At 38.5% G+C, this 27,044-nt stretch overlaps 1 protein-coding gene across 13 annotated transcripts in view; it reads right to left on the bottom strand.

Moving 5' to 3' along the window:
- FN1 (fibronectin 1) overlaps window positions 1-27,044 on the bottom strand; it is a 64,643-nt gene that overhangs the window by 33,521 nt on the left and 4,078 nt on the right. For all 13 annotated transcript variants that reach the window (XM_074364039.1, XM_074364043.1, XM_074364044.1 and 10 more), the window contains exons 5-20: window positions 26,013-26,150; window positions 23,574-23,732; window positions 20,994-21,185; window positions 20,001-20,180; window positions 19,218-19,394; window positions 18,006-18,158; window positions 16,602-16,730; window positions 15,439-15,582; window positions 10,815-10,936; window positions 8,341-8,521; window positions 7,969-8,145; window positions 7,028-7,156; window positions 6,836-6,925; window positions 5,850-6,044; window positions 4,675-4,947; window positions 3,099-3,365 (exon numbers count right to left, since the gene is read on the bottom strand). In XM_074364039.1, coding sequence (XP_074220140.1) covers window positions 3,099-3,365; window positions 4,675-4,947; window positions 5,850-6,044; window positions 6,836-6,925; window positions 7,028-7,156; window positions 7,969-8,145; window positions 8,341-8,521; window positions 10,815-10,936; window positions 15,439-15,582; window positions 16,602-16,730; window positions 18,006-18,158; window positions 19,218-19,394; window positions 20,001-20,180; window positions 20,994-21,185; window positions 23,574-23,732; window positions 26,013-26,150 — 2,706 coding nt within the window. The remainder of the gene's footprint in view (window positions 1-3,098; window positions 3,366-4,674; window positions 4,948-5,849; window positions 6,045-6,835; window positions 6,926-7,027; window positions 7,157-7,968; window positions 8,146-8,340; window positions 8,522-10,814; window positions 10,937-15,438; window positions 15,583-16,601; window positions 16,731-18,005; window positions 18,159-19,217; window positions 19,395-20,000; window positions 20,181-20,993; window positions 21,186-23,573; window positions 23,733-26,012; window positions 26,151-27,044) is intronic.

Genomic DNA, 27,044 nt, shown 5'->3' with positions numbered 1-27,044 from the left:
TGTAAATGTAAAACTGGTCACCACAAACTGATTATCACTCTACTTCTTAATCATTATTTTGAGAACAATGTTAAATTATAGATGATTATCTTACAAATAGCTTTCTGCTGATTCCTTCCATAATGATGACCAATTATTTTTGGTTGCAAAAAAGGTGCCGTAGGAAAGGTAAACAAAATCTGTCATCATGGAAGCACTTAGACATTCTAAAGATTCTTTCCTTAAACGTGTGATTTGAATAATCACACTGCAGAAATTTAGTATTCTGCCACTGGAATTAGGAATGATAATAAAAGTTTATCTTGAGTCTCCTAGCATCCTGACATCACTGTTATTTCTTAGTGAAAACAGTACTTTAAAAATACAATAAAAAGGGAAGAAAAAGAGCATGTGAACACAAAGTTGAAAGAGAGATTGTCAACAGTCTTACAAATCTTAACAGACATTCAGAATCTATAAACTGTAATTGGTTGAACAACTAAATCTTGTAGTAAGGATTACAAGCATTTTGATAACTGGCTGCTATGGGAAAGGTGAGGGCTTAGAAGCCAAGACATTTGTGTTGGTTAGTCAAATGTAAGGCTTTCAAGTGTGTGGATGGACTTGGTCATAGTTTGTGCCTTCAATCCCTTCCTTTTTATGTCCCAACCAAATTCTGTGTCCACTGGTTAAAAACCTAGTAGATGCATTTATGCTAAATTATGCATGGCTGGTGAGACAAAGACTCATCCTCCAGAGCTCCAGTCAATTGTTTCAGCCCCACCATTACAATTCTTTTGTTGTTTTTCAGGCTGGATTTTCACATGCAATTTCTAAAAATTATTTAAAAAATACTGTTGTTTGAAAAAATTAACTCTGTGTGGGGGCCACTTTGTGATGACTGCTCTAATGGCTGGACTGACATTCTACTGGTTGAGAGAGGCGGTTCCTAAGTATATGATGATTTTGATGGTGTTTTCAGGGTAATTGGGATAGGTGACCGGTGATGCTGTCCAAGAGTCTCCGAAATCATACACCACTTGGCTGCTACTGACTTTGCTAAAATGCCATGGACAGCCCTGGGTGACCATGTTAAGGGCCACAAGAAACAATTCAGAGAGCAGTCAGCTTCTTTCACTGAACATCTGCATTTGTTTTTGTTTTTGTTTTTGTTTTGTTTTTTTTCCACAAATTACATTCTCCTCAACTGTGCTGGGCTTTAAGATTGGGTCTTCTCTATGGCTTGAGCCAGCCAGCTAGAATCTTCCAAAGTTTAAGACGATGCTCTCTGCCTGGGAAGGCCATTACAGAAAAATCTCCAAACCACAAACCCACAGACTGATGTCAAACAGAGGGAGTGACTGTAAGTATGAGCTATGGATTCTGGCAGGTCTTGTTGGGTGAAGGACAGTCTGGATATTCAAAAAAAAACAAAAAACAAAAACAGAATAAAACTGCCCTATTTATAAAGGAGTAAGCTGAATTTTCCCCAGAAACAGCTCTCCCAAACCCGCTGCCATATACCTGTAAGAATTTAGCATAAGTTTTAAAACCCAGAAAAGTTATTCCCAGAATTCAGCTTGGTAACAGGAAAAAGCTACAGAAACTTAAAGCAACTTCAAAGATATGCAAGCCCTGCTGATGTTTATGGCCTCAGAGAATACTTGAAGCTCAAATGAAGCTGTAGAACTCCCTGCTTAAGACGGTTTATTTAAATCTAAGCTTGGTTGAGCTGCTCTGCAATCATCTATTCAACAAATATTTTTTGAAAGTATACTCTGTGCAAGGCTCCTTGTTCCCCTTTATCTAATAAAATCAGTTCTATCAGTTAATTCACATATAATTGTATTTTTATAAATGTATGGTGCAGACAATAAAATAACATGCCCAATATATCAGTCTCCAAAAGTACTTGAAATAAGTCCATATTGACTCACCCCAATCCACTTAATTATTGTTAGTATGATTAAAAATGCTTTTTTCTTTTATAAGCACTCCAACAAAAGAAACTATATGAAATATGTCTCATGTTAAAAAGTAAAAATGATGCTATATAGAATTACATGTGTTCAGTAAAAGATTAAATCTACTGAAATCTCCATTCTAATGCAGTGAAAGTTATCTGTAAGAAATAGATATTTACAAGAAGTCAAAGACATTGATTTCATGTTAATAGCTTTTAGAGTATCTCAGTAACATATAATATAAAAGAGCAAAATTTAAAGGTTAACTTACAGATAAAAAGCAGATTTTACTTGCTTATGATTAGCAATTACTTAGGGAGAAAAACTAGCCAGACTTTATACACCAAATTTAAATGGAAATAAAATTTTGGTGACTTATGAATCCCATAGCAATTTACAAACTAAATTTACAGTCACTTTTTGAATGCTTTTTAACACTGATTTTTAAAATTAGCCAGAGTAAGATTTGTTCAAAGCTTTTAGGAAATTGCAAGCTAGTTCACAGTTGCAATATATGCTGACAAAGTGTCATGTAAGGTCCTTCTCTAATTCAAAATGTCAAGTTAAAAATAACAATTAATGCTTATCTAGAAATTATGGGTCTCATAATTCTTTGTAATGTAAATGAGGATACATTTAACAGAATTCAATTTATGAATACAGTCTTCTATTGTGATGTAGATATATAAGAGATTTAAGGCCACCTCCTGTACAATGTTGAGCAAAAGACAGAAATGACAAAAAATTACTGTCAGTATTTTTCCTTCTGTAGAATTTCAAGAGTACTTTAAGATTAAAAAAAAAAAAAAAACCCAGCTAGTCTGTTCTGCAGAAGTACTTTAATCCGCTGTAGTCAACACTTGTAAAGAAATCATTTCCTCAGCTTCTTGTCCTGTTGGTTTCTGTTCAGCTGGTAGATGTTTTTGTTCCACGTTTTTATTGCTCTCATTTGATACCCAAAGGATTAGGATGTAGACGTAGGGGCTGATTTTTTTCTTGCCTTAACTAGTATTTGGTAAATTCACTGAATACAGTAGCCTTCAATTTGCAAATAACTGGGTGTTTTAAACCATGTTACTCAAAGTGCTGGTCCAGGAGGTAAGAGGTAAAAACTTGTGGCCATCACTAAGAAAAGACAGTTAAATTTTGACTCACGAGTGGTGAAGACCCCAGTGGCCCTGGGGCTCTGCTGGTTGCCTTTCACAGCCACGAGCGTTGCCGCATACTCAGAGCCAGGCTGCAGGTTCCTGAGGGGGTACTGTGAGGCCGAGGGCCCCACGTTGTACTGCTTGGGCTGGCCTCCCCGGGTCAGGCCCACGGTCAGTCGGTACCCAGCTATCCGGGCACGAGGTGGAGTCCAGGTCACTATGACGGTGGAGTCAGTCTCATTGACAAACCGGAGGTTCGTGGGAGCATCCAATTCTAGAAAATTCAAGAAATAGTTGAGCCTTAGTAATTATACTGAAACTCTAAAGCTTGACTGAATTTTCTAAGTGCTTTCTTCTCAAGATTGAAACTAAGGAGCGATCAAAACCTTGGAAATATTGAGCCATGAAGAGACTGACTGCTAGAGAGAAATTTGCAAATGTCTGTGTCAGTCATGAGAAATTGCTCACCATTTTTCTTTGACTTTGATCCTGTGGAAAGTCTAATTTTCCCAGCATGACTTTCCCATCACCCTCAGAAATTACACTAACATTACAGAGATGGCATTTGAAACAAAGCCAAAAACAAACACTTATGAAGCCACAGTCTTCTCTGCTCTGAGCCAAACAGGTTACGAGAGATAGGCCCACTAAGACGAGGGCAAGAAGACAGCTCCACATGGAACAAGAGCAATATTCTGTGCATTTATTCAATGAATAGTCTTTTACTGGAAACATAAATGTTCTTTTCACATAATTCAGATGAGACAATAATTATAACCTATACTCAGAACCTCAGATTGATGGCAAGACCCTGGTGAGTCTACACTATCAGAAACAACCCCTTAAATTGTGGGTTTTCTTCCTGAGTGTGGTAACAGGCAGTTTCCCTACAATCATTTAAAACACTTGTCAGAGGGAGGAAAGGTTTAAGAGGTAGTCAAATATAGCAATTGGAAACATGGGCTTTGGTGTCAAAAAGACACAGGTCTATGAGGATCCAGCTCCATCACTTCCTAGATCTCTGATCCTACAAGTTGCAGAACGTTTGATGAACTTCAGTTTCTTCATGTAGAGCACAGGGATAATAATGAGGTCTTCCCCGTTAGCTCAGAATGCGGATTAAACATGCAGATAATGCTTGCAAACAACTGAGCAGAAGACCTGGTACTTTAATAAGCACTACATGTTTTAGCAATTATTATTTGTAAATAATTCTACTAGAAAAGGATTAAGTGATGACATTTAAAATTTGATCTAGGTATATTTAGTTACATAAAAATGTGCTCAAATTTTCAATCCATGTCTCCCTTTGCAAGGAAAATTAGGTTCTCTTAAGATTTCTCTCGCTGCCACTGCTCTGGCTATTTGGGAAGCAGGTTACCATTTAGCCTCCATGGAGCTTGTCTAAGTTCTGTTTTCAAGCTTAACGTACTTGGTGTCTACTCTACACTCCCCCTACCCCCTGAGTATTTTCCTGTTTCTGACTGTGAAGCTGGGAGTGAATGGCCTGCTGCCCATTCATCACAGGACAGAAGTGAGGGTGGGGAGTGTGGGGTGGAGGTGAAGTCTGCAGCAGGACGTACTGGTCGTCTGCTGTGCCGTCAGAGGCTTGCTCTCCCTCCCGTGGTGCAAGGCAAAGACTTTGAAGAGGTAGGTGACCCCGGGGGACAGCCCGGTGACTTCCACAAAGGTGTTCCTGCTGATGGGCAGCCTCTGGCCATGCTCCCCAGGCAGGTTGACAGGGATCACGTCCACGCGGTAACCGGTCACCGGGCTCTCGGGGGGTGTCCACATGATGGTGATCTTCACGTCCGTCACCTCCACAAACTGCAGGTCCCTGGGAGGCGGGACTTTATCTAACAGACAAGAGCCAACCAGTCATTCACAATTCCTGCCAAGGACTATTATTATTCTTTTAAATCACTTTATTTGTTTGTTTGTTTTCAGGGGGAGGTAATTAGGTTAATTAATTAATTGTAATGGTGTACTGGGGATTGAATCCAGGACCTCATGCATGCTAAGCACACACTCCACCACTGAGCTATACCCTCCCCTTTGTGAAGGATTATTTTTAAAAAGTCAATTTCCTGGATGTGTATAAAGCAATTCATTGAGCCTCTCATTCCAGAACAATGCTGTTTTATCTCTTAATCAAAGAATATGCTTTTTTGAGGGTTATATTTTTACAATTCAATCATACGGCTTACATACGACATTTGAAGCTTTTATGTAAAATATGTAGGCAAGCAGATGAGTTTCCAACATATGAAGTGTCCTTTTGAGGGGTTTAAAATTAACATACCAACCTCCCCCCAAAAGAGCTCTTTCTATGACAACAGGGAAAAATGTGGTGGTTTTTATTTTACTAAATCATTTTATCATACTTGAGAGCAAGAGATAAACTGACCCTTAGGTTTCTGGGGAAAAATATGAAGACTTTATGGTGTCAATTTTTAATCAGGAAGGCCAATAGCCAGCTTTGATAAGTTACTTTACAGTGAGGATATTTCAGCTACATTGCATATGTTTAGGGATAGACTAATCTATGACTACTTTCATATAAGAACTGTTGACAGAGATAAAACCACCCTCCCACAGAGACAATTATTCTTTCTTCTTACACGTCTGCTCCTCCCCAGCAGGTTCATGGAATGAACACAAGCCAGTCAGTTTTGTTCCTCCAGCAAAAAGGAGGTTAAAGATGTTACCTTGTAAAGCCTTAAGAGATAAGACACCACAGGAAGCGTCTTCAAGTTACCTGAACGCGGGACGCCAGTGGTTTCCTGTTGGATGAAAACAGGAGTACTTTCTTGATTTTCTTCCACAGCGTAGATAGTGATGTTATACTGAACACCAGGTTGCAAGTCACTGAGAGTGACGGAGTTGGCAGTTTCAGGAAGGTTGAGTTCGGTACTACTGCCTTCTATGGATGGGGAATAGACGATCCTGTATCCTGTGGATTCAGGGAAAAAAGTAAGATACGCTGATGAAACAGAGGTTTCAAAAGGCATAAATCCCCCTTTTCTAATAGCCCTTAGCATCTTGCTGGACTAGTTAAGAACGAGTGTTTCTTTTTGACTCTTTCAATATTGCTACTTCTTATAAGGACTGTTCATATAAAATAAGAACAGTCATGCAAAACTTTTTAATAATAAATATCATCCTTGAAAACCCAAGATCCTTAATAAATGTCTATTAGAGAAGCCAGGAGGTGAGAAGATTGGTATTAAGCCAATTTCTTGTCTTTGAGCTCTGGACGATGGAAGCAATTAATGAACCACTCTGAGCACAGAGCTGTCTAGCACGTCTGTGTCTTTTAGGAACTTCAGGGACAGCTGAATCACCTAATGAGCTAAGAAGGCAACTTGGCTGCCTCTTCAAGAATAAATCTTAGAGTGAGGTTTTCAGAAAAATCCTTCCTCTTGTACCACAGCAATGCCTGGTGGTGTAATAAGTCGGAGAGCTGGCTTTAGAGGTTTGTGTGTGCGACTGTGTGTGTTTGTTTCGTGTGTATGAAAGAGGTCGAAAAACAGATTCAAGGGGAAATGATCCCTGAGAAAGTCGGGCTGTAAAGACTTAGCATTCCACACACACACACACACACACATACACACATCTCTACCCTGATGTAGTAATTATAAAGGAAATTTAAGTGATTTTCCTGCCCACAGATCAGAATCTGCTCCCTGAACTTTTACTACATCAAGATGAACACAAGAGCCAAGAGGAGGCAGCTAAGCTGACCTGTGATGGGTGCCTGGGGTCTTCGCCAGCTAATGACAATCGAGGTGTCATTAACTTGGTCCACGGTAGGGTCAGGAGGAGCATCAGGTGCTAACAAAAGAAAGAAAAAAAGACGTGAGAAAAACAGGAAATACTGCCACAAGTCTGTTTTACAGGAAAAAGATTCTTTCAGCCCACACAGCACACGTGTACCTGTTGTCTGTGAAGTAGACAGGATCAAACTCTGCTCTCCTTCCTCGGATATCTGGTAGACATTCACAATGTACTTGCGGCCGGGAAGCAAGTCAGGAATGTTCACAGAAGTGGCTGTGCTGGGAAGATCTTTAAAATAATAGGGAAAGGTTACTATCAGAGCGTACCAATCCCTCGAATGACTCCACAGCCTCTGAGAATATTTTAAAAACTAGATATTCATGGTGGGGGAGCAGGGAGAGACCAGAAGGAGCTGTACTAGTTGAGCATCAATAATTATCAATGCACTATGAGATAATTTTTCCTTTTTCCCCCTTTTCCCAAATTTTTTCTCTAAAGATGTATAATTTTAATTCACCCCCAGATTTGTAAATACAGCCCTCTGTAGTTAGAAGTCAGTTGTTATGGGTGGGGGAGGGTGGGGAGGCGGGTAGGAAGGCTGTTCTTTTTCTTAATCTGGGTCCTGATCATGTGGGCGTGTTCACTTTATAAAAATTCATTGAGCTCTACGTTTATGATCTGTGCACTTTTCAGTATGTATATTACTCCACAATAAAGTTTTTAAAAGGCCCCTAAACATGAGAATTTGAAAAGCATGAATGAGAGTAGTGTGCCTCCCCCAAAGCTAACATTTTTCCACCACAGCCCTCCTGCTGGCGATTGCTTCCAGGAAGAAAACACTTTTGTTGTATGGACCTGCGCCTGGGCAAACGCATAATGCAGCTCCCACCAGGGACCAGGAAAGCAAGCGTGGCTGAGGAAAAACCCAGCTCAGTGCTAAAAAGGGTAAGTTGTTTTCTGTCCTCACATTGGAGGATCGTTTGTCCAGTCTGAGCTGTCAACTAGTTCCAAACCTCCCCGGCCGCCTGCCTGGATGTCCCCCAGGGCCAGCCCCACGCAGGGGTCCCCAGCAGCTTGTCCTGACAGCACGTGGAGCTCACCCAGGTACTGTGGCTCGTCTCCCTCCTCACTCAGCTCATACTCCACCAGGAATCCGGACACGGTGTCAGAAGCCGAGACCCAGGAGACCACAAAGCTGCTGGCTGTGATTTCAGTCACCGATTCAGAAGTGGCCACCACAGGAGACAAGGGTGTTGTCTCTCCCGTCACCGTGTTGCCTAGAGAGTCACAGATAGGGGACAGACAGCCTTCAGGCATCGAGAAAATGTACTACTGCTATCTCTAGAACATCATTTTAAAAAAATCATGGGTGCTATCCATGGAGGACTATGAGTTGAGAAGGAAAACACTTCCTTGGGGAGCCCAGCTCTGAGGCAAGCAGTCCTGGACGCGGGGATGGCTGGGGGACGTACTGGTCACCGCTGAGCTGGTGCTGGTGGTGGTGAAGTCGAAGCGTGTCAGCTCTCTGTGGCCGTAGTGCTGGACACTGATGAGCTGGCCCTCGTAGATCACACCTGGCCGCAGGCCTTTGATGGTGTATGAGTTTAAGTGGCCCGGAATCGTGGCTTCCTTCCAACGGCCTGGAGAGTTTTTCTAAAAATATAAGTAAAAAGAAAAAAAAAATCACACGCGTATTCACAAAGATGAACATTCAGAGATGAGGTGGAGTATTTGAAGAATGAGGGGCCTATGCAGCTCCATTTTGGAGAAAAATCATGGAAAATGGTAATCAGAATAGGAACCTGTAGCAAAATTTGTTAACATTACTAATGATGATTATTAAACCTAATATTTACTGATAGCTTACAACGTACCATGCTCTGTGCTGTTTTACTGGCATTTTCCCATTTAATCTTCCATCTCCCCATCCTCCAAGTTAAGGATCTTATCACCCTGATTTTATAGATGCAGAAACAGAATTATGTGACAAGCCCAAGGTTACACTGTCGGAGGCCCTGGGCACCTTCGTTTTTGCTAGTTTAATTAATACCAGCAACACAATATGATGAAGCCAAGTTTTGTGTTTCCCTATTTTTTAAACTCTGTAATGAACAGAGATATAGTCCTCTCTGAAATGGGAAAAGACCATATGTTGTATCACTTGGTGGGATACAATTCAAGTTTCTTGCTGACAGTCAAAGGCATAATATTCCCTTGTGACTCAGTTCTTGGGGCCATGACATACAAGGTTTAACTGCTCTGGTTTTGTGACTCATTCTTGGACATGAACTATCCCATCAAAAGTGGTTAGCCAACTTTGGGCAAGACTGCAGAAGAATATGATTTCAGTTTATTTAATCTTTGTTTCCCAGTTTATATTTTCACATCCTGTCCAACTTCATTAATATACCATGAATCACAAAACTCACTGCAATAAAATGTGTGGAAAAGAAGCATCCTTACTTCAAACAAGATGAGATCCTTTTAAGTATAAATATTCTAAACTAATAAAAGTCAAAATACATTTTTAATGCCCAGTAATTTTTTTTTTAATTATCCAATCAACCAGTTCCTCAATAATTCAAATACTCAAGTGCCCATTTATATTTTGGGAATAAATGGAAGAGATTCCAGTACTCTTTAAATTTAAATACACTGTGGAAAAAAATAAAATCAGTCATTGTAATTAGCTCAGATTAGTTAAAAAAAAAAACCCCAAAAACAAAAAAAATGTCATTCAATGTGAATTTCCTTGGTTACCTATCAGAAGAAAATACTCAAAAATAAATTCTCAGGTGACATACATTAAGGAAAAACCTGGAATTGTTAAAAATCTCAACGAAGTTAATCACTCCACTCTTTGAAGACTTCCTAATTTAATAAATATTTTATACCTATCTGTAATTGCTCCTTATTACAGTGGGCTCACATTATACTTCAGAGTTAAGTTTAAAGTAAATAAAGTTGGTGACAAGATAAAAGATGAGAGACAAGGTGTTGGAGGGGCAAATATTTTGATTCCACTGATCAACATCATTACACACAAAGTTCTGCAAATGGCTACTCCGTATACTGAGGACATTAATGAAGGGGGTGAAAGAAGAAAAAGAATGATTTCAACAGCTTGAATTTTTCAAGGAGAATTTAATACAACTGCCTAAGTTGGTCAAATGTTTTGTTTTGCTTTACTTTAAATTGCTGGAAACCAATAGCTGAAATTAAAAATGGGCATTTTTCTCCTGTGTTTAAAATAGTGTTTCTCAAATTATGAGTCATGCATTTTGGAGAAATAGCAGGGCAGGTATGGGAGGGAAAGAGAAACTAAAGCTTAAGTGACCAATATCCTTCTTAGCATGGTTTCTTCAATTTCTAGATGATTATTAGAAAAATCACAAGGTCATTCATTAAATACACCACCAATCCCTCATCTATACCTCCCTCTCATCATTTCCTTCCTTTCTATCTAAATAACTTCAAGGGACTGAAGATAGTTAAGTCTACAGCCATACCCCTGAATGCTCCCAATCTCATCTGAAAATAAGGTTTTAAGAAATGATCACTGAAAAAATGAATCAAAAAAGATATTAATTTAGCTACTTTGTCTCTCAAAACATAGAAATTATGCCAATAATTTTTTTTTCCCTTTGATGGAGTTGCAAGACATGCGAAACTTTAGATTCTCTTCCCATACTGAGAAAAAGTAATTTTAAGCATTATCATTTCTAAGTCCTTGCAAAGCTCTTTCTAACACAAAGAGTTAAATTCTTCCAAAAACCAAAAAATCGATATGTCAGTTAGATTGACTGCATAATTTTTGGTCACTAAACAAATACAAAGCCATGTGAATAGTTAATCAGATCTGTTGGCTCAAAAGCTGAAAACAACTTCTCAGAATCTATTAATTTCAGAAGCCTCCATGTCCAAGGTTTCTGAGCAGGATACTCACAGGTTTCCATCTGAGAATGTACTTGGAAATGTGAGATGGTTCTGGGGCATTCCATTGGATGGGGTGAGAATTGGGATGACTGGGGGTCTCAGTGATGATTACTTGGACAGGACCAGTTGTGCCTGAAAATGAAAAATGTGAGATCTGGTTATCTTGAGTATTACCTCACTTCAACTTAAAGTTTAGTTCACAGGGATGGCATTATTAAAGACAGTTTTGCTTATCAGTAAATGGGAGCACAATAAAAATTATCTGGGAATAAGGTTTTACATATTGACATTGGAAATCAATGCAACAAATCCTTTTTTAGCTGAGAAACATGAGAAACATATAGAACTTGTTTATAAGCAAATAAAATAATTTTTAAATGCCACCTAGTTTGAGTTCTTCTCCATTTTCAAAGTAAGAATTGTGAGAAAATTGCGGAACCAACCTAACACAAATAATGTAATATAGAAATCAAACTTCATTTACTTATTATATTAAACTTCTTTGAAGGAAATTCTAGTTTGTGGGAACTTTCATCAAGAACAAATCTACTATCTAAGAAAGAAACAACATTCCAAAGGCCATATGACATGATGTAAAACAAACACATTTCTAAATGGGGTAGAGTCTTAGACAAACAGACAAAGGTAATAATTAAAGACTCAGTTTTATTTCTCTTCCTATCAGTCTAGGCATTCTATCAGTTTGGAAAAAAAGTTTTAGTTTTATTTTTATTCAAGAAGTTTACAATCATTCCATTGATTGGTCAAATTATTAACAGATCACACTTATATTTTTTCAAAAGTAGTGACCAATGAAATGACATTTTGAAGTGTATACTAAATTCAATATTTCCACATCTTATTGTGTATAACTATAACCAACAAAATTTAAAGTATGGTTTTGGTTCTTTTTTTTTAAAAGAAAGGCAAAGAAAGAAGTGGACTCAATTTCATTATTATTGATAATAATGAAATAGATGGAAAATTTATGCTTGCAGAACAGAAAACTATCTTTTTCCTAAACACTGCCATTTTTTTATGATGTCAATGTTCAACTTATTAGAAATAAAGTAACGTTCCTTGTAATAACCTTTCCAAGGATTTCTAACTGCCACTCTGTCAAACAGAGCAAATTTGTGCACATTTAATAAAGCACTTCACCAGATTACTAACAGATTTTTCTGTAATGTCTTATAAAAAAAATGATTTTCAAACTTAATTATTATTTTTGCTCTTAAATTATCTTTGAAACAAAGTTTTCTAGCGGAACAAGTATACAACTTGCATATCTGTATAAACTCAAAAGTTCTAGAATAATATATTCACTTCCACACTAAGAACAATCCCAAGTTGGCTGAAGACTAACAAATATTCTTTGAATCTTAATTTCATCTAATGTACAAATTTGTAAGCTATATGAAAACTAAGATGTGTACACAATATTCTCAATTTTTAATTCTAAAGTGGTGTCTACTTCATAAAACATGGCAGGGTGTTTGTTTTAATCAATTGGCAGAAGTCAATTCCATGTCCCTCTTTGAATCACCCCTTACAAATGTAAATACATTTTTTAAAAACAAACATTGAAGCAAAATTTTAGAGATGTGATTATTTAAAGTACTTCCATATATATCAGTAAACATAGGAATAGCATGTCCTTAAATTATTTACAATAATTGGCATAAGGTTGTGTAAATATTGATCCTTTAAGGAAATCCTACCATAATTTTCTCCTGTAAAGAAACACCTGATATGTATTTTGTTTAGGTAGGCAACCATGATTTGAGGGGGAAAATTTATGATGCCTCAGAACATACAACACCCAGAGCCATCCCTAATGTGCACCATAGGCATCGGTGATAATGTGTCAATGTAGGTTCATTGACTGTAACACATGTACCACTCTGGGAGGGATGCTGACATCAGGGGAGGTTGTGCTTGTGTGGGGGTAGGAGAAACATGGGAAACTTTTGTTTTAATTTTGCTGTGAATTGAAAACTGCTTTTAAAAAATAATCCTTAATTTAAAAACTTTTATGATGTTTAAATGTCTATTAAGTTTTAGAAAAGTAACACCAATGACCTTTCCAGCCCACCGTTAAGCTCAATCATGCTGCTGTGTCCACAGGACAAGGATAGTTAAGGAGAGAGGAGGAACAAGAAAAAGGCAACTCAATATTTTTTTCAGTGATGGAGCAAAACTACGAAAGTTTTTTTCTTTCTAAAATTTCAAGTGCTGGTTTGAAATCCTGTGTTTTCAATCTTGGGTTTGTGCCATAGCTCACCTGTAAGGGAACTGCCCTAACAGCAATGGGGTGTCATGCATTTAGCACATTTTTGTCCAGAAAATAAAGAGACTGTGTCCATTACCTGTAAAGTCAATTAAATTCCAGCCCTCACTCTACTCTGCTTTTTCTACTTATTGATTTGAAGACAGGAAATATGAAAATTCGGACCCCATTTACATTATTTAGGTTTAAAATCTTGATAATCCTTTTGATATTGGTGAGTTGGTAAAACTTTAAAAATTAACCTAACTGAGCAATGACTCCCCACTGTGAAAACTTTACTCCCTCTCCTATTCAATATGATCAGACCAACAATCAAATAGTTAAGAAAAGACATGATACCATGTGTATACTTTTAAAATCAGTCTGAAAGAAGGCCCAAATGAATAATTTCCAGTAACGGTGACCCTGGAGAAGTTAAACATTGATGAGTTTGCGACTCAGTCCTTTTTTCTCTATGATAGTTTGCTGAGATCTGTGCTTTCCCAGTTGTTTATTGACAAACCCAATGCCTCTTATCTTCTGTTAGTTTGAACAACTCCACCAAGTCCACTGTTGGAGGAACAAACAGGACAAGGCTATCGCTAATGTGTTGTTCCCCTGTTCCTCTCACACTCTCAAAGCCCCACAGCCAAGGCAAGAACCACTGAACAAACCAAACATACAGATGAGCACCAGACCGTGCACTGAGGTCAATCTCCTCTCCCCTCAATCTCCTCTGTGCTCAATGGGCCCCACTGTTACCCTTTTTAAAGAGTGGGAACAAGGTCAACACACATGAAACTCCAACACAGAAGGATTCCCTCCCATCTAGATTGCATCTCACCTAAATGCTCCCAGCAAGCAGCTACAAGAACAGGCTTACATTAAGAGAGAGTAAAAGAGGTTCTCTCTCAATCATTGAGATGTAAATCACTTTTCAGCAGGTTGCTACACCACACCAATCACAACCACAAACACAGACACCAAAGGGCATTTCTTTAGGAGTTTCTATCCTTTGGTTGCATCATTAAAGAAAAAAAAAAGACTCAATTATACACTTTCTCAATTTACAATAATTCTACAATCAGATTTTTTTAAACTATTAAATTAAAAAGAAAAAGGTTTTAAGTGATTCCTATGCCCAAATCCACCAGGCAATACAATTGAAAAGCCAGGTCAGTCTGCGCTGTGAGTCTGTTAAAGCCACGTCATCTTCTGCAGCCACGACAGCGACTGAGGGTTGGGGAGAGGAGGGTTTCGTCAAAGTTCAGAAAGGGTATATCTGGGTGGTTGGTATTTAGGATCACAGATTGTTAGATTGTTAGTGTTGGAAGGAACTTGAAAGGTAATCAGCTACAGTCTCCCCATTTTTCAGGTGAGGAAATAATGAATGAAGCTTGACTTGTAGCTCTTTAGCAGCGTGTATAGAGCTGGGATCTACTGCCTTTGGCCAACTTGTTCCATATCTCACTCCCTGTGATAGTGAATCTCTTATCACCTTATGGGGGGATCTAACCTCATCTTGATTTCTGTCTTAGGCAGAATCTGGTGCCCTGAAGATCTCTCTTTTTGTTTCTAAATGTAGGCTATGCCTTAAGTCTTAAGTTAACAGAGTTCCAGGAGGCTTTGATCTCAGTAACTACTCAAATAATGAATGCCTAAAAATTAGAGTTTCTTAATTCAACTCATCTTATTGTAATTAATCACTCAGCAAAAATTAAATTAAAAATTGTTTTTCTAAAATGAATTAATAATACCTGCAGATACTCATTTTGTCCTGTGACCTGAAAAAATCCATCAACGAACATTTTCGAGTATTTGAACTGCATGGGCAGAGAACTAACCAAGTTACTCAATTCTTGACCCAGGATACTTTGTTCCAGACTCCAGTTGATCAAACAAATGAACATTTTGACAAAGAGGGCCTGGATGAAATGCTGAATGAACATATACCCTATGCTGTATTTCATGCAATTTCTCTATGCAACTTCTCTGGCAAGAATCATAACATAAAACCCCGACCTCTACTCCCAGCATAGCTCAGCTCATGGTTTCTATTTCTGTGTACAGATGAGAGAGCAAATTAGCCAGTGCTTTCACCTCCTGGAATGTTCTACTATGTTAAGAAACAAATTTACATACAGTGACATTTTCACAGCCTTCCACTCCTTTTACTTGATTTGGGGGGAAAGGAAAATCATTTTAGTAAAAATTCAATTGATTACTGAATGAGAAAGGATGAGAAAAGGATGGGAAAGGAAGGGAGGAGACACCAAGTTAAGCATCAAAGGATGAATAAACAGTGATGCTGCCCTGTTTTTATAACCCAGTTGACAGTTCTGTTTGTGGGAATAGAGCTGCTTACCTGGATAGGTCTGTAAGGGCTGGCAGTGCCACTCCCCAATGCCACGGCCATAGCAGTAGCACTGGTACCTGACACCATGCACATACTTCTCCCATGAGTCTCCAATTTGATAAAAGGTGTGGGATTCTGAATCCTGGCACTGGTCTAAAACACATACAAGTAAAAGATTAGCAGCCTTGAAGACTTAAACCTACAAATTTAATTTCAGTGTGCTAGAGCACATGTTCTTAGTTTTAACTAAAACTTGCACTGTCTTTACAATTATATACAGTTAAAAATATTTTGTTCATATCTTTTACCTTATTGTCTAGTTAGTGGTTTTAAAAGTACCCATTGGGAAGAGTATTTAGCTTTCTAAAAGGATAATATTTCTGAATAAAAATGTTAAGATTTAGATATTATTATACATACTGACATCCAAATTTTAGAGAAAAATAAGTTAGGTATTATATCTTACCCACTTAAGTGCAATTGATTTATCACTTGAATAGCAAGGATAAAATATCACTTTGTACACTTCTTCAAAGTGTGGAGGACTTAATTTTACACACAAATGAATTAGCCAGATTTCAACCAATGAACACTTGCTGAGAAGTGTCTAAGAAAACCTCTCAGGGTTCTCTCTCAGCTGTGGCAATCTGAGGTCAAACAAACTCATCTGATCAGTTTGTTTTCTTAGCGAGCAACATGTCTCTTTGAGTAAAGGAATATTAATGGATTACCTTAAAGCTGGTCACACAGCTCTTTTAAGGCTCAACCTTCACTGTTTGCTTAGATCTACTGAAAAGGGCAGCCAAGAAAAATAAAGCATTTGGAGGGAGGTATTTACTGGCATAATCATTTGCCCATGTTATTGCACAGTCAGCAAAGGAAAGTTCTCTTTCATAACAAGAACTATCTTTATGATTCAGATGCAAAGAACGAATCCCATTCAGTTAAAATAAACCTCCATTTGTTCCCAAATTAAGCAAAAATAGACAACTACCAATATCAAGATTGTATATTGGCCCATGATTAGAGAAAAGACTTTGCCAAGCTCTCTGCAAGCCATGATCAAAGTCTGGAGTCAGCTTCAATCAAGTGATATCAAATAGTTTTCCTTACCTGACACTTGCTAACTATTCTCAGTGTCCAAATCCAGCTAGAGACACACAGCTACTTACCAACGGGATCACACTTCCAGCGGCCCCGGCCCTGACCAAAGCAGGTACAATTCAGCATGTGTCCCTCTTCATGACGTTTGTGGAATGTGTCATTCACATTGTATGTGATGTCGTCGACGATGCATTGATCTGTTTAGGTAACAGTGGGATGAGTGGAGAATTTTAAAGTTTCACTGATGAAATAAAAGAAGCTATGCTTTTCAAAGCAGATAGTTCCTTCCACTTAATTATCAACACCTCCCACTAAAATAATTTTTCTACTGGTATAGAATGAGCTTTTTTTTCAAAGCTTACTCAGCACTACAATTTTTGCAAAAGAAAAAAATCTGTCTCTTATAAACTTATAAAGATTGTAGATTGGAGTATATACAATTAAAGAATGTGGTTTTATATATATATATATATCTTCCTATGGAAAGCCAAATTTTAACCAAGTATCTGTCTAACTTTTGGAAAAGTTCTTGCTGTGTTGATAATGACGTTGAGGCCTCTGTTTGTTACAATAAATAGGAGGGAGATAAAACATACTTATAAGACACCCAGCAATGAAGTGACTGACAGTCTCACCTCTAGAATGGCAGGGGTGGGGAGATATTTGGATTTGGGAAATAAAATACCACCTATGGCATTTGGAAAATTAAAAAAAAATTAGGCCAACTCTGTTGCTAAATCTCCGAGATCCTGAGAAAATTACTTTCCCTCTTTGGGTCTCAGTTCTTTCATTTGTAAAATGAGGAATTGTTCTGGATGACTTTCTAGTGCCCTTTTCATCTGTGCAACATCGTATGTGATTATTATTACACCTGGACGGTGTCACCCATTGGACACCGTAAAAGGAGAACAAGTTCAGGCCATTGTCAACAGAGGCCATATGGACTATTTCTTAGTTCAGTGTTCTACCTAAATCTTACATTTCAAATCAAAGAAGAAAAACTAAAATAGTTTTAATAGATCAACACCCATTTATACTCCTGGGTCCAAAGAGGAAAAACTGAAGTGAACAAAAGAAATTGGTCTCTATGTCTTTGTCTCCTTAACTTTTGATCTGTGAGGATCTGATATGAGAATAGCAGAACCTCTTTTCTTTATAGAAATGATCCAGCCTTTCCTAGACAAGAATCAGCATAACTACAAGCTAAAAGGATCAATCAATTGTGCTCTAGCCTTTGAAGTCATCTTTTTGGCTCAGCCTAAGGAATGTTTCAGAATCTGAGAATTGCTCTGCCAGGTTTTCTTAACTGGCAGCCTAACATGCAAAATTTACCTAGCACCGTAGACTACATGGAGTAGCCATTGAGTATTTCTTCTCCTGCTTTCGTTAAAGCAAACGTATCATGTAAAAATCTACCTTCTCTGTATTCTTTGTCCTCTCACATATTTTCATTAATAAGCAAACAAACATACCTCGGAGCTGGGAGTAGGCAACACATGTCCATTCTCCACGACCATTCCCAACACACGTGCACCTCATCATGTGACCCATATCATGCTGTTTGTCCCACTGGTCTCCAATGCGATACATGACCCCTTCGTTGGTGGTACAGATTTCCTCGTGGGCTGTTTGGAAACAGATAAGAAGTGCATCACTGGATAAATGACCACAAGGACTAAAATGAATGCAATATTATCAGTCTAGTTTCATTATCTTCAGAAGTCTCACTTGGAAAGACGTTTTGTGTGCCTCAAAGAAATCTCAGTGCTGTGCTGAGGGTGCGTGGAGTTCTGAGTACCAGAGAGAGAAAACACAGTCTAAAGATGAGGTAATTACAGAGTGGTTAGGGGATGTAAACCACAGTAATGCCTATGCATTCAAAGGGTGTACAATGTTCTCAAAGCCTGGATATGACTGCTGCCCCAGAACTCTTTCTAGTTCTGATTTATACTAGATCAAAGGGAAACCGTGTGTATGGGTATAGAATTGGAAGCTAATGTGTGTTTTCCTTCTAAATCTAACAAATGAGAGGAATAGAAATAAGTGTAAGTAGTTTTCTTCTGATATTTCTCTGCCTACTATTCACATTGGACAGTGCACAGCACACCGGTTTTTGGTCCCACTACTGGAAAATCAAATGCAATCTATGGGGCTCTTGAAACTTGAAAACAAACAAAAGGCCTTGGTTCCTCTTTCTCCACTCACACAAGCTAGAGCCCTCCCTTTTAAACAAAATTCTCTACTGGTCAGAAAACACAGAGTTTGGGTCATTTTGGTATTCAATACATGATAGAGCTTATTCCAGTCAAACCAAGATTGTATGCAAAGACTCTAAATCTGTGACTTTATCAGCCACTTGAATGTTTTTAGCTACTCAGTTGGGTGCTTTTTACAAAAGACTAACTCGTGAAAAATTTACATTTCCAGATTTTTAAAGAAGTATTTATATCGTATTTATATATTCGGGTGGCGTTAAACTATATCAGTAGGACTTTAAAACCATGTAAATAATTATATAATTCTTATATATTTGATTTTATGTGTGTGTGTATGTATATATATATATATATCACAAAGTTTTCCGCTATCTCAAAATTAAGTCTTAATGGGTGACATAGGAGTAAACTGGACATCATCCTTCTGAATTCCTCCATAAATGACTGTCTACAAGGGCTTCATCTTACCAGCCATGGGGCAGAATCCAAACTTCTGGTCAGCATCATAGTTCTGGGTGGTTCCACACCACTTCATGTTGTCTCTCCTGCCCTCAGAAGTACAGTCAGTGTAGTTGTGGTTGTTGTACAGGAAGGGAAAGTGGCACAAGGCGCCGTTGGAATTTCCACCTCGAGTCTGAACCAAAACTGTCCAGAACAATACACAAATAGGAAGAAAAAGATTACAACTGAGATTTCCAATGGACAGCAGGGAATTACTACAGCAAGGTTCTGAGAGAGCTGAGTTTCTGTGACTAATTCAGAGAGTCTCTCTCAAATAAAAACGTCTGAGAATATAGTTCTAAGCTTCCTTAGTGTATTCACCTTCACCTTCAAAGCAGATTTAAATCCAATTTTTACACTCCAAAAAGATCACATGGTCGCTTTGAATAAAACAATTTTAGCCAAAAGAGAAGCAAAAGCACTCAGGTATCTGTCCTGTGTATCCTTCAGCCCTGTGGGACTGCCCACTGATTTTAACATGAGAGTATCTTTAATCGCATGATAATCCCAAGGCGTCAAAAATAAATGCACCAGAGGGCTTTCCCCTTGGTATCATTTCCCCAGACTACTGGGAAACTTGGAAGGATCTTTAGCTGCTGAGTTAGTTTCATGTCTCTTGGGTCCAGATTGCACAAAAGTGATACCTCCCAAGTGCAGCCTCAAAATGAATGGCTAGATGGCTGGCAGATAAAAATAGGGCATGGGAAATGGGTTTTTCTCACTGTTGTGTTTTACCCTTGGGATACTCACCAGTATGGTCTGTACAGAAAGAATATTTCTGGTCTTGCTCATAATTGGAAGTCGTGCTGCACCAGAGATGTCCATCCTGCCGCCCTTCTGTGGTGCAGGAGTAGAAAGTCCTGCCATTGTAGGTGAACGGCAGGACGCAGGGCTCGCCGTTGGAATTGCCACCGTAAGTCTGGGTTACAGCTGTGGGCATAACCAGCAGGGTCTCAGCAAACAGAGCTGCATTTATTTCCCCCCAGTACTTCCTTATTTATAGCTTACCCGAGACTGAGCGTGTGCCCTCAAAAGGAAAAAAAACAATAACAACAACTATACGACCAGCTGTGAGTATTAACCAGATCGTCATGTTGCCAAAAATGCCTTACTCTGGAAGCCATGCCTTTCGTGGATAGAGCAACACCTGAGTTCTTCTGGGGACATCCTTTGTTACCATCTCTGCTACCACGCCTCAGTTTCCCCATATGCAAAGCTATATTACTATGGGTTAGTTAAGGACGCTGCTCAAGAGATACTGGAGGGATATATATGATTCTGTTGGTGCCCTGACAATTAACACATGAGACTATTCTAGGGGAAAAGTCAAGTGTACCAATTATTATTACTACAGTTACTTTCACTTTTATAGCCCAGAAGAGATGCATTAGGTTACGGAAAGAAGTTTACATCACAAAGTTCCAGACCTTTTGAGATTTGCAGTATAAAATATGGATGATTAGCTATTCAGAAGGCAACCTCTTGGAACAACATTTGAGACAAATAAAGGTAATACAGAGCAGTGTAACACTCACCACTGGAAGGAAAATACATAGATTAAAAAGATTGGAAGAAAATAGACCAAATGCCAGCCTTGGTTGCTATCACTTTGTGGTAAAATTCTAAGCTTTTCTTGTTTGTTTTATTGTTTTACTTTTTTTTTTTGGCAAATGAATTGCTGCCTTTCAAAAAACAAAATAATAAAAAGCTATCGGTACCCTTTTTTGAAAAGATGCCACAGACCTGTCTCTTGGCAGCTGACTCCGTTGCCCAGGCAAGTGCAAAGCATCTGCTTATTCCCTTGTGTCTTCAGCCACTGCATCCCCACCAAGTAAACCACACCGCTGTCTGTGACACAGTGACCATATGGAGCCGGCTGCGGGTGAGGCTGGGGCTGGTAAATGGCCGTTCGGACATCTGTGAAGGAGCCAGACCCTGAGGACGTGAGAAAGGGAAGTCACAGAGCTGGTTAAGAGAAAACTACTTTCTGGAGTCGGGATCCTTAAGGTCCCATACAGATCCCTCTGCAATCCATGTTGTGAGTGACCTGGAATTGGGAAGAAATGCCCACTCTCCCTTTCTGCATTAGCTTTTTTTTTTTTTTAATTGAAGTACAGTCAGTTTACAATGCTGTGTTAATTTCTGGTGTAGAGCATAATGTTTCAGTTATACCTATATATATATTCATTTTCATATTTTTTATTATAGGTTATTACAAGATATTGACTATAGTTCCCTGAGCTATAGAGTAGAAGCCTGTTGTTTATCAATTTTATATATAGTAGTTAGTAACTGCATGCAGCCCAGAAAATAATCCACATGCATCTACCAAATGATCTCCATCTTCCAGTTTATCTGGATCTACCAAGATTATATTTCTAAATCACTGACATTATTCTGCCACTCAACAGAACAGATAACTTCAATAACTCCTTACTCACTCCAGTGAGCCTGAAATCCATGCCTTCATGGTCCTCCACACCTAACTTCCTTCCAGCTCACTTCTGACCACTTCCTTCCTTGTTCTATGCCTGGTCTCAGTGAGCTGCTCATCATTCCAACATGCACCCTATGCTGTTCCTCATGCTGTTCCATTCACCTGGAATGGTCTATCTCACCCTTCCTCTCTTAGCAGCTCCCATTAGCCCGATATATCTGGGCCTCTCTCTTCCTGAGATTGTTTTGAGAGGTCCCTGCCACTCTGCTACAGACCTCTTGCCATCTGTGTGACTCTGAGCATCCCAGAGGGTGCCCTGGGCAGCCAGGTTGGATTCTCTAGATGCTGCCCCTCCTTCCATATTTTCTTTCTCCCCAGGATTATTTGGAAATTCTGTGATGGTTTTTTTTCTAAAGTCAGTCAATCCTCTTGAAACAGCTCTCCTTTCAGAGTAAAACGACAGAATATGTTGATCTTTTCTTTAAACTTCTAGAAATCTGTTCTCCTGAGGGCCGGGCCCAAGGAGGAGTGGAGTTGGAACTGATGCTAGAGTAACCGATCAGCTGAATTCAGCATTTCCCTAAGTGCTGCTGAACCCAAGAGAACCCAAATACTTCACAGACAATGGTCCCAAGGTCACACATACTGGGGGGACACGGCGTCTGTATTCATACACCTCACCCGGGAGAGCCACAATGCAAAGGAACATTAAGATCCTGTATAAGAAAGTTCCATTTGGTTTAACCCAGTGCTTCTCAAACTTTTTTGAAAAATTAAGTTATTTCAGTATAATATTAGTAATACTAATAAAAATAGATAACAACTACTGAATGCTTACGCCCATTTAACCCCAACTACACTTCAGCAAATTGAGATTTGTAATTGTTTCTTTTTTGGTTAGCAGCAATTTTACTGAAAATAATCAAATACCTTAAAGATATTATCAAATCTCATCTTGTTCACCTGCTCACTGAAAAATGAAAACTCAGCAAAGGAGAAAAATTCAAAGTAATTAATATTTTTAACTAAATGACTGATTGATAAAAGACTCAGGAACAATGCTGGCTCATTGTGCAGTGAAAACTTCATCAAAACATAGCAAGAATAACAACAGAAGTACACACCCTGGACTGCCATATTTCTTTCCTTAGATTCTTACAAGACAAGCAACAATGCAAGGATTTTGTTCTTATTCTAGAAACAATTAAAGCTTTAAAAAAAAAAAAAAGCTTAGTATATCATTCATTCCCATCTCTAGGTCCCCTCTGAATTTCTGCAACTGTGAATGCCAATACATGAAGAAAACGATTGTGCATTACTTTATGGAATGCAAAAAACTTTGCTGGAGCATGGAAAGCACACATAAAGGATTACTTCCTCTACAAACAGAGCTGAATGTCAGGACAAGGAGCTAGATTCCATTTCAAAAAAAAAAGTACTTTTTTCCCTTTTCCTAGCATAACAATCAAGTAATCACGTAAACTAATCAAAAGTCTCTCATTTCCATTAAAATGCACTATAGATATTCAATATGCACGTGTATGCATATGTGTGCATCTATATGTGTATATATAGATCTCTCTGTATTTATCTATCTATATCTTTATACATAAATAGTGTAGATTTTATGTTATTAGCATCCTCTTAAACATTAGTTTAAGCTCTTGGGGCTAAAACTGTTTTTTCCCAAGATCCATTTTCATTTTATTTTTATTTACATTTAAAAAGACAATAAACAAAGTTTTAACAACTAAGAGTCTGAACAAAGCTTATTAGCTGAAACACTGCCAAACATCCTTAAGTGGCGTGTCAAGGGAAAGATGGATTTGCGGAAATACTCCCTGAACCGCGCCCTGGGTCCTGTCCGTGCTCGCTCTGTGCCTCACCAGCGGATGTGGTCTGCAGAGATGTGTGCCTCTCACACTTCCACTCCCCGCGGCCGTTGCCTGTGCAGATGCACTGGAGCAGGTTCCCCCGATTGTCCTTCTTGCTCCAGGTATCTCCAATTCTATAGGATGCCCTAGTGTCCTGATCGTTGCACCTGTCTGTGTCAGAAAGGAAGCATTTCAGTATGTAAATCAGGCCAAACATGGCAAGTGCTCCCTACAAACCTAAAATAAGAATATGGTTATTTCAGGCTTGGTAAGCTGTTTTTGAGTGATTCGTCCATATTCAGCCCTGGTGCCACAGGTTTTAAACTTCTGAAATAGGGGATTGTGTCTGAAACAGTGTGAACTGAGCTGTAGGACTTAGTCTCTTTCCACTTCTCTGTTTGCCAAAGTTTTTCCTCATCATCTTTCATCCATTACATTTTTTCCACATTGTTTTCACATTATTCCTTTGACCAAATTCGTCTTCTGGCTCGCTAATCTGCCCTCTCTCTCCTTCTCAGGCTCTCTGGGCTTTCTCTTAGTGATTATTGTAGACAACCTTCCCGTCTGCAGGGGACTTTTGTTAGAAAACTAGAAACAGTAGGCAGGCAAGTAGGTCTCAAAGGGTCTCCCTCAACTGCCCCAGAGAAGCAATTCAGAGATAGCAGCATCTCTTTCTTCATTTGTCATGTGAAAAAAATTCAGGGGAGAACCAACTTCTTTGACTGAAATATTCTCTTCACCCCTCTAAATCTCCACTCCCCCCACTTACTTAACATCACTAACAAAATGGCCTCTTTGGAATTGCTCTGTGTTAACCCTCTGATGGAAATGTGCGATTATTCATGTAAAATGATCATTGGTAGCTTATCATTATAATTAATATTTCATATAATAAACACAGTATAAATGATAATTGGTAAATTACCATTAATCTGTGGTCAATTATCTGGCAAGTGGATTGTTTCCATTATAATCCAGCTTTGCCCACATGCTACAGTGTGAGGAGAAAGGATTTGATGTATTTGTGAATCAGAAAAGCACTGCACTGGGTTAGAGAAAATAATAATTATTTAAGTTCAGACAAATACACACCCACACTGATCTCCCACCACAGCAGAAGGCTGAATGAAGATACCATTGCTGCTGATAGCTCTTCCCCAAACCCCCAACAAAAAGTCTTGTCCTTCCCTGAACCTCCATAGCACTATTTCAGTGTTTGTCTTGACGCCCTTAATACTGTGCTTTGTAGAAGATGAATATGTATAAGCCTTTCTCATCACCCTGACCTACTTACTAAGTGCTCTCTGAAGGCTGGGCTATTGTCCAACTCATTTTTTGCATCCCTATATCGTCTTATACAAAGTAGGGACTTACAAAATTTCGTGGAATAAATTACTTTTCTTTGAGAAACTTTTTTCAACTTGCTATTAGGAGAGTTTTAAATAATAGATAAAGAGTCTGAGTCAAACATCTAGTTTGTCTTAAGCTAAAGCATTGCCACCAAGGTCTTGGAAGTCTGAAGACCATAACAATTTTAAATGCCAAAGATCTAATGAACTGGCAGGGTTCTGGGAAAGATTTGGTCAGAAATGTTACCACTTTCCAGGACATACTTATTTTTTTGTTAGCAAAGAATTCAAATTTGGGTGATGAGCATTTTAAGATGATTAAATATCTTCAGCTGGATAAATGTAATGTGTTCAAAATACTGCGATGTGATTTTAAATTTATTTGTAACACCGTTAATGACTGTTCTGCTTCCACAAACTCCATAGTCGCTGTTAGTTTGAAATTTCAGAAAAGGAACCTTTAATTCCTAAGGCAAGAAGTCAGGCCCCAGGGCAATCTTAGAAGGAGCAGCAGAGATGCCAGCGGGCAGCTTCTTTACAGCATTAATAAGCCTAAAGAGACACTGTCCTTAGCCCGAAACAGACACATAATTTTAACCTATGGGCTAAGTGCTTTTCATTTTCATCAATTTTGCTAATGAATGTGTCTTATTTAAATTTCAAACATAGCAGAAACCCAAAAACTTTAGAGCTTTGGTCCTTCCTATGTCAACACTACCTACATGCCCAAAGATGCATTTACGTGTTATTTTAACAATTTCTTCACTCTTAACACTTAAGAAAATATTTCAGTGATAACTTGGATGAAACATTTGCAACTAATCTTCAGGTCCACAACACATTTGGCATTTAAATGTGTATTAAAGTTCTTTCTCAGTAGCTGATAACCTAAGACCTTAGGGAACTAGGTTTTTTGTTGTTGTTGTGTTTGTTTTTGTTTTTTAATTTAGTCTTTTTTGAAGAAGCAGGATAAGTTGGAATTTTTCTTGACACCCAAACGTTACCACATTGGTGGGATGGATGTGTTCTAAGTGACGATTGTCTCTAGGAATCCAGAAAACAAGACCTGGCCTCATCTTTAACATAAAGATCTAAAACATACTTCTAGAGGTACAGGTGATGCGTCCACTGCCTTCTCCCAGACAAGTGCAATCCACCATCATCCAGCCTTGATAGGGCTTTTCCCAAGTCTCCCCGACAACGTAGGAAGTCCCAGCAGCGTGATCAAAACATTTCTCAGCTGTAGGGAAATTTGAAAGAGAAGCAGAAAAAAGGGGGGGAGGGGTTATTTTGAATTGTGCCATTTCCCTGTAATTTCGAGTGTATTGTATAAGCAAAAATCCAACCACATTTTGTTAAGTGGTACTCTGTTCAAAATGAAAGGCACGCCCTGTAACTAAGCACATAGTAAGTAACCAAAACGAAAGAAAGTCATAGCCAAGTTGGCAGGCAGAAATTCTGTTCTCCTAACAAGCACATGGACTATGTATTTTCAGCTAGTACCTTTCTTCATGCCAGCACTTTGAGTGAAAAGGATCTATGTATGTATCCAGTCTGTAGGAGACTAAATATGCAAAATTCCGATCTTAATTCTGAATGACCAATAATGAATGCCTAAATACAATGACAAGAAAGCTATTCAAAATCTGGATTTCTGCGAAAACAGAGACAACACGAAGAAAAATGAAAGCCTCTGAATTAGAGAACAACAATCAGAGTAAAATTTATAGCCAGAAACTTTTAGATTTGTATCTATGGAGTTCAACCGAGGATTGAGACAGAAAGAAACCCAACAATTTTTATTTCGACAAAAAGATGACAGAGCACACACCATATCATGTTTCAGGCCAGTGTGTTCCAATGAGGAAATATGGCAAAAATGTCATTTTCTTTCTTTTAAATAACTTACATCTTGACCATGGGGAAATCTGAGATCAGATCTTAAGAGAGAAAAGGAATTTCTTCCTAAATCTTTCAAACTTATCTTGTGTTTTGAAACAAAAGTAAGACTTCTACACATGGTTGGTATTTTTGATCTGATTCCTTTAAGACAACAATGGATTATATAACATTACATCATTGAAATTAAAATTTCAGTTTGTTGTCTTTTTTTATTGGAATTCAGATCTCTTGT

The sequence above is a fragment of the Camelus bactrianus genome, chromosome 5 (assembly GCF_048773025.1).
Source record: "Camelus bactrianus isolate YW-2024 breed Bactrian camel chromosome 5, ASM4877302v1, whole genome shotgun sequence".
NCBI classification, from domain to species: Eukaryota; Metazoa; Chordata; class Mammalia; order Artiodactyla; family Camelidae; genus Camelus; species Camelus bactrianus.
This window is presented reverse-complemented; position numbering and strand designations above follow the sequence as displayed.